The following is a 10,836-nucleotide window of genomic DNA, read 5'->3' as shown; positions in this document are numbered from 1 at the left end:
CGGCTGCGCCCGGCGACAGCGGGGCCGGCGGGGTCTCGCACAGGACGCTGGCCTCCGACAAGGCCACGACGCCGCAGGGCCGACTGCCCACCAGGACCCACACCGAAGCCGGGTCTCTGCTGAACCCTGTTCCTGAGATGCTGAGGATGGTTCCACCTGAAGTGCAAACGCGGAAAGCAAAATCTAAAGGCTGATACTGGGAAGCAGGGTAAGTTCTGGTGCAGCTAAGTGGAAGGGGCGGTGCGGGTTAATGAAACCACAACCAATGTTAAATTTGTGATCATTCGAACAGGAGTAAGAGGCTGTAAAATTCACATGTCAGTAAAATGATATAAGTTGTTATATGGGAAGGATGTCTATAACATTTAAGGCAAACTTTTCAAGTGTCCCTATATATCTTAGACGCCACCAATTCAATCAACTTATACACTAATGAAAAATCAAATTCCTTAGTCTTCTTGTCATCTGCTATATTATCTGACATTTTATTTTATATGGTATTATGTACAGTATATGTATGCTGTTCTGTATACATTCAACTTACATGCTAATAAAAAATCAAGTTCATTGAAGGCTTCTACTTACCTTTTATGTTATTCTGTAGTTCAGTATTCCACATATTATATATTCTAATATGTTCTATGTATTCTACAATATGTCCTATATTCTCTCTCTCCCTCTCTCTCTCTTTCTGTATATATATCAAAAGCCACTGAATTGTGCTGGTGAATTTGCTTCTGTATTCATAGGCTTTGTCTTACTCTTTACTTGAGGAAATCAAAGGTCAAACCCCATCTTTAGGACATGGGGGTTGAAGCAACATAACCCATATCATACCCAAATCTGTGATATAGCCAAGCAGCTTTTTAAAAAGATTTTACTGTACTCAAAAAGTATAATGTGCTATTTCATACACTAACACATGATTACTCATGTGTCAATACATAGCTTTCTATTTTTTCTGAAAATGAGTGGTTGTAGGGATTGCTCTATCTGCCCTGCCTTTACATTACCCCTCTGTGTTTCTGCCTATTTCTGGTTCCTTCGTCTGTGTCCCTAGAGGAAAGTGAAGGTACCAAAAACTCCTTCTTCCTCTCTTTGCACATCTGGTGTCTAAAAGGCTAGTGCTGGAAACTCTTCCTTTGTTTTCCTATTATTCATTCTTGAGTGCTACTCATTAGATGTTTCAGCTTTTCCATTAGAAAAAGAAAACTAAGCAAAACTCCTTTTCATTAAAGTTCTTTAATTTCCTGAGTTTGCCAGGCTAGGGAATCACCAAGTTTTCACACGCTTTAAAGTACACCAGTCAGTTCCTGGAGCCCAAGGAAAGCCGTTCTCCCTGCGACACTGTCTCTGGCCTCGCCACTAATTAATTCAGCAACCAAATCTGAATATCCAGTGACTAGACTTGCTGGATAAATGATACCAGTTGATATGGATTAGGTCCCCTAATTTTTATCTACTAGTAGCTTGATCCCCACTGTGAATGTTAAGAAGGTGGGAAATCCCATTATGGTAATTGAAAGATAGGGCCTTGAAGAGGTGAGTAGACTAGTGAATAAATTAATAATGGTGGCCAGGGGCATGGTTCTGAGGGCTTTAAAAGGAGAGTACATGAGGAACTATCTCTCTCTCTGCTCCACCATTTTCTGCCATGTAAGACCCCTGCATTGCTGTAAAGCCACCACTAAATGTATTCCCTAGACTTTGTGCTTCCCAGCCTCAGAAACTGTAAACAATAAATTTTGTTTTCTTTATAAATTACCCAGCTCCAAGTATTTTGTTATAAGCAACAGAAACTAATACACCAGTCTCATCAGAGCCACTCACCAAGAAGGGACCCACAACAAGGCTCAATGCTGAACACTTCTGTGATGTACTGGATGTGGAGATCAACCCTACAGAAGACAGGGAGAGTGTTAGGAAATAACTGAGAGAGAAAAGAAAGAGTAGGTTGGAAAAGATTTATATATCTTGGGGAGAAGAAGAAAGAAAGGGGCAGTGAGAGAGCAAGGGTGAATGACACTGCCTAACAGAGAAGAGAGGAAATGGTGGGGAAAAGATGTTACAAGGGGTGTCGTCCTGGGCCAGTATCATGCACTGACACCAGTTCCACACAGTGTAGCTACTTTCCACAATGGGGAGAGGGAACTTCTGGAGAAATACTGAGCAGAAGGACTTCAAGGCAAAGAGGGAGACGAGGGTAAGGAAGGGGACATGGCTTGTGCAATCATTGTAATCCATTTATTCAAGGCCCAAGACACAATCCCATCAAAGGTCTACAGCATAGACTCTTCCCTTCATCGTTTATGCCCACCCCACCCCAACCCAGTTCCAGGAAGCTCCCCCTTCCCCAACTAGTAAGCCGAAAGTTTCCCTGCATCAGTCTCGAAGTGCATTGCCTATAGGGTCTCCAGGGTTGTTCAAGTGTTATGATTCTCATGTCTTTATCCTCTAACTTCAGGAATAAAAGATAAAGAAAAGTCCTAACTCAAAACTAGAATTCCCCAGCTGAACCACTGGACCATCAAACAAACCCAAAATTAACATCAAGTGTCCACCTCACCCTTGTGAGCCAATCGTGACCCCATTGATAGAGACTGCAATTCTGTGGAGGCCCGCGGGCAGCGGGGGCAGCGCCACCTGCAGGCCCTGAGCGGTCTGTGCGTGAACCAGGGCCGAGGTATTCTGGACCTGGACTTCCACATCCAAATCTGTATAGTCCAACAGCCGCGCCATTCCAATGAAAAGGGTCTCACCACCTGTGTTGAGAAGAATCTGTTATCCTCTGTGATGTGGATTTGTGGCCCTAACCACCCACTCTATTCTAAAACTGTCTTTTAGGATTTAATACATCGTCAGTCCTGTGCATAATACTATAATTAAGAATTTTAAGACAAGCCTATTTTTTTCCAGTGAAACTTCTAACAACTCTTTTAACAGAGCTAGGACCTAATCCCTCAAGGGAATAAAAAGCACAATTGTCAGGACAATTGTACTCAAGAGGCACTAACTTATATCCACGTAAAGGTAAATCAAGAAATAGTTTGGAGGGCTAATGGTCTTCTTAACCAGAAAATAGCACCCCATGTCCCTTTCTTAGCCTCCATTTTTCTGCTGATAGAAATCTAAAGCTGTATGTTCATGTGCACTGCACCTTATAATAATGCCCTATGTGAGTACAGTAGTTCATAGTTTACAGAGCATTCTCATGCATGTTACCCCATTTGATCCTCACACTGTGCTGATGATATATACAGGGCAGTTAATATGACTGGCATTTTGCATTTGAGGAAACTAAGACTCAGCAACCAAGGCCTCATAGCTAATTAATGGAAAAGTCAAGACCTGAGCCCAGTCTTCTGTCTTGTATTTCAATAGCCTTTTACTTTAATTAGCAATTCTACTAAAATGCTGTGTATACTATGAGTGCTCTAATCTAATTCCTTTTAACTCAAGTATTTATTGAGTACCACAAGGAAGATGCTGCAAAGGGCACACAAATAAGTTAAACACAGATCCTGCCCCAAAGACATCTCAAAGGTAAAAGACATCTCAGCATCTAAAAGAGCTGCTTCAGGAGAAGACAGACAAAAAGAGAGGTGACAGTTAAGCAGTTGGATTGTTCAAATCATGACAGTATTCTGAATATCATGAAGGCAAGAGGGTACTTGAAATTCAACTTGAAAGACAATTCCAAGAGAAAGTGATAATAAAGAATGGACTTATAATTCAAACTTTAAAATTTCACAGTTTTATCTGAAGTCTTTTGTAGCACTTTCTCACTTAATCACACAACGAAGACAAGGGACATGTAGATATAGGTAGGGACTCCATGGGGATAGGCCAAGTTGATGGTGGCTCTTTAGCTGAACACCAAGAAAGGCAATTCTGAAGGGTCTCTACTTAATAAAATGGGCAGCGGAGAACTTCAAAGGATTTTAAGAAAGAGTAGGAGATGATTGAAGCAATTCTTCCAGTCTCTGAGATAAAATAAAAATAGAAGTGTACTTCAAAAAGATTGTGGAAAAGTAGAATTAAAAGATAATACAAATCTTTGCATGAACTTTTTGAAGACCCCTTGTATAGGGGAAGGGAAATCCAGTCTGCAGACAATTAGTCTTAATAAGGGCCAGAAATCAAGTGCACAACAGCAGGAGTGTAAATACACGTGCACACCTTTCTCATGTCCCAGTGTTCCCACAGCTTGGGCTAAAGCTCCTTTAGCCTCTAACATTTGAGAATTACTGCAGAGCTAGCATCTGTAGGACGCTATGGCCCATTAGATGAGGAGAAGAAAGAGTTGCTTGAAAGGGAAAAGTCAAACAAGAGGGATGTGGTGTGGTAGGAAGACTTCGAATCTGCATTCAAATCTTTGAGCTGCCATTTAGCTACCTCTGTGACTTTGGGTGACTCACATTGGGCTCTCAAATCCTTGGATTTTTCATCAATTAAAGCCCATCCCATATGGTTTGCTGTAAGGATTAAGTTAGACATCCTGGGAAAGCATCTGGTGTAGGACAGCACACCAAAAGGCCTCAGTAACTACATTTTTTTCCTCACTCCACATCCTCTTTACTTCATGTCTTCCCAAGCTCTACTGTGAAGGCTGAAGCTTCAGTATAGGGAGCTCAAGGGATTTCAGGGCTGATCAAGGAAAAAGACATGACCACAAGGTGGCAGTAGCACAGAACGAACTTTGGGTGGTGCTTTGACAGGTTCACATAGGAAAAGAAAGCCTCACCGCATGAGACTTTGCAGAAGCAACAGTATAGGTCCACCACCCAGAAAGAGAGGAAGGCAAGGGAACTGGGGGTACAGGGAGATTGCAGAGGGGGCTTATGTGTCTAGATGATGTCACTCAGCAGCCTGGTGGGTTGTCTCTGCGTCAGAGAGCTTCAAAGGGCATCAGTGGCTTAGGTTCTTTTATAGCCCTTGGGTTTATCTAACCTATGCAGTTTTCTGGGGTATGCAAATCAGGCAGATTCTAAGTAGCTAAAAATCTGCTGCTTTTGACTATGTTTAAGATGACTGGATGTGTAAAAGTTTGAATTGGCATTGGCAGGCTTTCAAGCTAATGGGTCCCAGGCTGCTGTGAAGAAATAGACAACATAGAGCCAATATGAGGCCATCTTTGGCTCATTTACATAGCACTGTCTGGCAGAATGATGGCACTCACTCCAACGGAGAACCGACTGAGTGCTTACTCCAGGTCAGTTCCTGGACTGGGGATTTTTACCTCCTTTATCTCCAATTTTCAAGATTACCCTGAAAGAATCATTCCCACCAAACAAATGAAGAAACAAGATAAAGGAAGCTAAATACCTTGCCTAAGGATTGTGCTAAATTAAACTAAATTTAACCTAGGGCTGCCTCTGTACCTTGAGTCCCTAAGTAAGGAGCTGAAATTTTAGTACATAAATAAACTGAAAGCCTCATTAGGAGTATATTTTTCTGTAACAATTAGCTGAATCTTAGCCAGTCACAGCAGCTGAGCTTCAGCCAATCACAGGCTGCCAGCTGATCAGACCATGCCCAAATAAGGCAAACGCCGAACTGTAACCAATCACGCTGTTTCTGCGGCTCACTTCCGTTTTCTGTCTCTACATGCTGCCTGCCCACACTGGGGACTAGAGCTGTCTACACAGCTTCCGGTTCTGAGGGCTGCCTGATTTGAGAATCATTCTTTGCTCAAATAAACTCTGTTAAATTGAATTTGTCAAACATTTTTCATTTAACAAGTGGTTGTACTTGGATTTCTTCAGATCCAGTTTTTTTCTGACTGCAACACCACCCTAATGGTCCTGCACATCAAATTCTTCTTTCCCCTCACGTGCATCTCCTCTGCATCTTCTTCCATTTCCTCTCACCTTCATTGTCACATCAACATCATCTCCTGGGTGGAGATGTGCAGCCCTCCAACTTCAAAGAGACATTCCCAGTAGGCTACCACACTTAGTGGATTTTATAATATGTTCTTTATCCTACCCATGGAAAGATTTAAATGCAAGTGTAAGTTCTCAAAAGAATGGATTGCACTGTATATATCAATAACATGAACTCCTTGGGCTGTTGGTCAATTGTCAAGCTAATCCTAGATGCCTTTGAGGCACTGATGCAATGCATTTATTCTTTTCATTATAGGTAGGAAATTCTATTAAAAGCCAAAATCACTGAAATCTGAATATAACATGGAGCTCCCTCCTTCCTTTTCACCTCATTGGGAAGAATCTATACCACTAAGGAATTTTACACACTTTGGTTGCCTAAGGCAGCAAATTCTTCTTCTGCACTATCTGAGCTGAATAATATTGAAAGCTGAAGAACACTTTCCTTTATTTATGTACTCCTGAGCTTTGGAAAATGAAAATAGTACCAGAAAAATTGAGTTCAGGCTTTTTCTTTGGGAAATATGATGATCTTTTTATAACGAACCCTTAGATATGGCTGCCATAAACTCTGTTAACTGGCATTCAATTAACCAGAAAAGGGTGTTACCTGCTACTTTTCTGAATCTATATGATATGAAATGACAATAAATTATTATAATTCAATCCTGTCATATCATCTGAATCATCAAAGAAAGATTAAATTATTTCATGTAGTTGGTGTTAAAGAATTCATTCTTTTTATGCATAGTATTTCTGAAGAAACAAGAATAGGGTGTTAATCAGAACACCCTATTCTATACTAACATTAAATAACTGTTACAATAGAACCTGCTGCTGAAAACAATATTCCACAGTTAACTATAAGTGGCAACACGCTTGGGATCTATATACAGACTGCCTGGATTTGAAGCTCAGCTCTTTTACTTACTAAGTTATCATCTTAGACAAGTTACTTATTCTCTCTATTCCTTAATTTCTTTATTTGTAAACTGAGGCTAATATTCCTATAAATTACTGGTGAGGATTAAATTGAAGTCTATTTTATGTCTGTGCTATTATTATTGGCACAAACTAGATACTCAATAAGTACTTATTAAACTATTACCTTTGAATTGCCACATCATTTTTATGATGGAAACGGTCCCAATTTTACAGAGGAAAAAACAAATATGAGAAGATTCGTTCAATGATGGCTAAGATAAAAAACAGTTTCCTGATTTTCAGGGAAAAAAACTTCCATTAAAAGGCCATTGATTGCCTTTTTATAGGATTGGTGCATTAAAAAGAAAAAGATTTTGCAGTATCATATATTTTACCTGCTATGTTGCTTCTGTTTCTGCTCAGAGATACGATCACTGGATTTAAAGAGGAGACATATGTAAATGCTCTGGGAAGAACTGCAGAATGGTCTTCTCTGATCACAGTCACATTCACAACATATCCATCTTTTCCCTGAAAAGGGAAATCAATTCTTAAAATTAAACTTCAGTAAGCAAAACTGATTCAAGGGAAGGGAAAAGGTCCATATAGAATTAATTTAAAAGGTTAATTTCAAGAATGGATATATTTTAATGGGTATATTTCCTACTTTCAAGTCTCTCTCTCTCTTTCTCACACATACACAGAGTGACAAGTGCTTGGTCTAGACAAATGCAGCATTGAACAGATGCAGAAGAACTTACTCTAAAGGGTAAAAGAATGATTTGCAAATAACAAAGTGATTCTGCAAAAAACAAACAAAAAAAAAGCGGCAATTTTCTATAGATTAAACTTCAGTAAGCAAAACTGATTCAAGGGAAGGGAAAAGGTCCATATAGAATTAATTTTAAAGGTTAATTTCAAGAATGGATATATTTTAATGGGTATATTTCCTACTTTCAAGTCTCTCTTTCTCTCTCTTTCTCACACATACACAGAGTGACAAGTGCTTGGTCTAGACAAATGCAGCATTGAACAGATGCAGAAGAACTTACTCTAAAGGGTAACAGAATGATTTGCAAATAACAAAGTGATTCTGCAAAAAACAAACAAAAAAAAAGCGGCAATTTTCTGTAAAGTCTATAGCTAGCTAAACTATCCATCAAGTGTGATAGTGCTCTCAGACATGCAGGTACTCAGAAAATTTCCCTCCCATACATGCTTTCACAGGGATGTTTCTTAAGGTTATGATCTCATAAAATAAGTAATAATCAAATAGAGAATAAAATATGAACTCCAAGAAATAATGAATCTACCCGGAAAAGTAATCAAGGGAAGTACTAGGATGAAATCTGTAGAATAAATCTAGAAAAAACTAACTTAGATTGAAGCAGAACAGAGAGCTTCGAGGAAAAAGAGTAACTAATATGATGATACTTTTAAAAAAGATGGTTGATTTTTATTATCAGAAAGACATGTTAAGAAAAAAATAGGAACTCTAGCAATAAACAAGGAAAAAATATACAAAAACACAAAAGAAAAAATATACTACCTGGTCTGCCAGTATCGTTTAAATAGTTATAATAATACAAAGTAAATATTAATCAATATGTTTTATTTATTTAACAAAAAAGGTTCTGTAACTGTATTTAAAAGAATTAAAAATGGATGTTGCAAAAAGAGGGACTTGTAGAAAGGGGAGGAGGGGGAAGAGACCACGATTGTTTTATTATTTTTCTCTTAACCTTTGCATTTGATAAAAATTAAATGTTTGCTGTTTTAATGTTTATCTTCATGAGTAAAAGAAATCCAAATAGTACAAATTTTACCCATTAAAATGGTAAATATATATTAAAGTAATAATATCCATTGTTGACCAAAGTGCCAAAAATCAGACACTTGCACAGTGATGGTGGGTGTATAAATTGAAAAGGAATTTCAGACAACTGGATACTACATATCAAAAGCTTTAGAATTTAGATTAATTTATCCTGAGAAAATAAATGTGCCCAAAAATACAGTTATCAGGATGATCAAAGCTCTGTTGTTTACAGCTAGGGAAAATTTAGAAATCATCTAAATGTCCAATGATAGGGAATAGCTAAACACATTACAGTACAACCATATATTGGAATTGCATGTTGTTTACATATAAAAGCTAGCTTTTCATAATATTTAAGGAACTGGATGAAATAAAAATGTCGGACCAATGATCAAAGGATATTTTGAAGCCTATCTTCCAGAGAATCTTTATTTGTTTGGTAGACAGCCATCTTTTGTCATCTTGGGTGTGCTGGGAATCTTAACCCTAAAGTCAACTCTGAATAGAAAGTTCAACTGCAGCTGAGAGTGTGACTCTCACCAACAGCACCAGGGAAGGGCCCAGACTAAAATCTCTTAATAAGCATGAGATAGCATTAACTGAAAGGAAAGGGGAGCAACATTTTGCAAACCAACACCCAGAATGTGCATTAGATAAATTTATTTATTCTGTGGCACTAATGCTCATTGAGAATGTAGACTGAGACTGCCTGTTTGTCTTCTTTTTAAATGAATTAACTGGTGTTAATTACAAGCTCCTTTGGAGGGGTTAGTTTCCCATTCCATAGCAAAACAGACAATATAAATAATATCATGATGAGACACTCGCATCAATTAATTTATTTCGAAGAAGTGATTGACTGAAAACCTCACATTAATAATGGTGACTCACCCCAAGAGAAAGAGATTGCAGAGGATTCCACTTACCCTAGGTGGAACTTTGCATTGAATTCTTCGTGAATTGCTTGTGGTGACATTGATGATACAAGACTGAGATCCAAAGAACACCAGGCTAATACCTCCCAAGCTAGAGCCTCGGATAGTGGCCCAGAGCCCTCCTGTAACAAAAAGTAGCATTTTCATATGGGATCCACAGCTATACAGGCAAACAAAAATTATTTATTCACAGGAGAGATAAAACGAAAGTAAAATATGAAACTCTTTAGTCAAAACACAAGGCAATTAGAGGGGAAAAGGGAGAGGGAGAGGGGGGTTAGGGAAAAATTGGTTAATGGTCACAAAGAATGAATACGTGTTGTAATGACAAATATACCAACTATCCTGAACTGATCATCACCTATTGGTACAAGTACTGATAGTCAACCTGTACCCCACCAACGTGTATAATCGATTATGTCTTAATTAAAAAACAAAACAAAACAAAACACAAGGCGATGCTCAACCTGCAGAAAAGACTCAAGTTAAACATATAAACTACCATATAGAGAGGGAGAAACAGTGACTAGAGGGCAGAGAGAGGTAGTAACACATCCTGGAGACCCTTAAGAATTTTTTCCTCATCTTCCCCATCTTTAAATGATGGTGTCAGCCCTTCCAGCTTTGTGATTTTATACCACACGTCCCATAATGATATAGAAATGGCTGGCATCACCACACACTGCCACCAGGATTTCTCTGCTGACCACTGAAGAGCACCCACAGAAACCCGCATCTCCTCACTGCAGACATCAGCGAGAAGAGATGGCACTAATCCTACTGGCGTCGTGGCACCCTCTCCCGTTTGGAGGAGTAGACCTTGATCTAGCTGATAAACAGGAAACCCACTTATGATTGTTGGGAAGATGATTCTGGTCTGCATCTCCCCAGAAGGCGATACAAGAGAGGCAGCGAGTCCACTGAGTAGGAACTTGTATCCCTTGACAGTGGGAGGGGTGCAGGAGCAGGGTTATCTTCTCCAGCCATGTCAGGGAGAGAAGGGCAAATTTACACAACCTGATGAAAATCTCTGGGGACAATGTGACTGGGTGGAATAATACCCTGAAGTCAAATTTATAACATACCTTGAAGAGTCAGGGCAAGGCTACCATAGACTTCAAAGTTAAAGAATAAAATAGAAGAAAAGAGCAATACACAAAAGCAACATAAAAGATACAATATCTGAAAACAAATGAGAAAAATGCAAGAAAAAAAAACTCAAAGAAAATGTTGAAATGTTGCTGAAGAACTTAATGAATAGATTAAAACT

At 39.0% G+C, this 10,836-nt stretch overlaps 1 protein-coding gene across 1 annotated transcript in view; it reads right to left on the bottom strand.

The window, feature by feature from the left end:
- The window catches only part of LOC103606641 (fibrocystin-like), a gene marked incomplete at its 3' end in the record, with an annotated part of 92,141 nt that overhangs the window by 17,367 nt on the left and 63,938 nt on the right, over positions 1 to 10,836 (bottom strand). The window contains exons 26-30 of the mRNA XM_008591208.1: positions 9,558 to 9,688; positions 7,208 to 7,343; positions 2,567 to 2,762; positions 1,831 to 1,898; positions 10 to 156 (exon numbers count right to left, since the gene is read on the bottom strand). Coding sequence (XP_008589430.1) covers positions 10 to 156; positions 1,831 to 1,898; positions 2,567 to 2,762; positions 7,208 to 7,343; positions 9,558 to 9,688 — 678 coding nt within the window. The remainder of the gene's footprint in view (positions 1 to 9; positions 157 to 1,830; positions 1,899 to 2,566; positions 2,763 to 7,207; positions 7,344 to 9,557; positions 9,689 to 10,836) is intronic.

Source organism: Galeopterus variegatus, unplaced genomic scaffold (assembly GCF_000696425.1).
Source record: "Galeopterus variegatus unplaced genomic scaffold, G_variegatus-3.0.2 Scaffold6760, whole genome shotgun sequence".
NCBI classification, from domain to species: Eukaryota; Metazoa; Chordata; class Mammalia; order Dermoptera; family Cynocephalidae; genus Galeopterus; species Galeopterus variegatus.
Note: the sequence above shows the minus strand (reverse complement) of the source record. Positions and strands in the feature narration are given on the sequence as shown.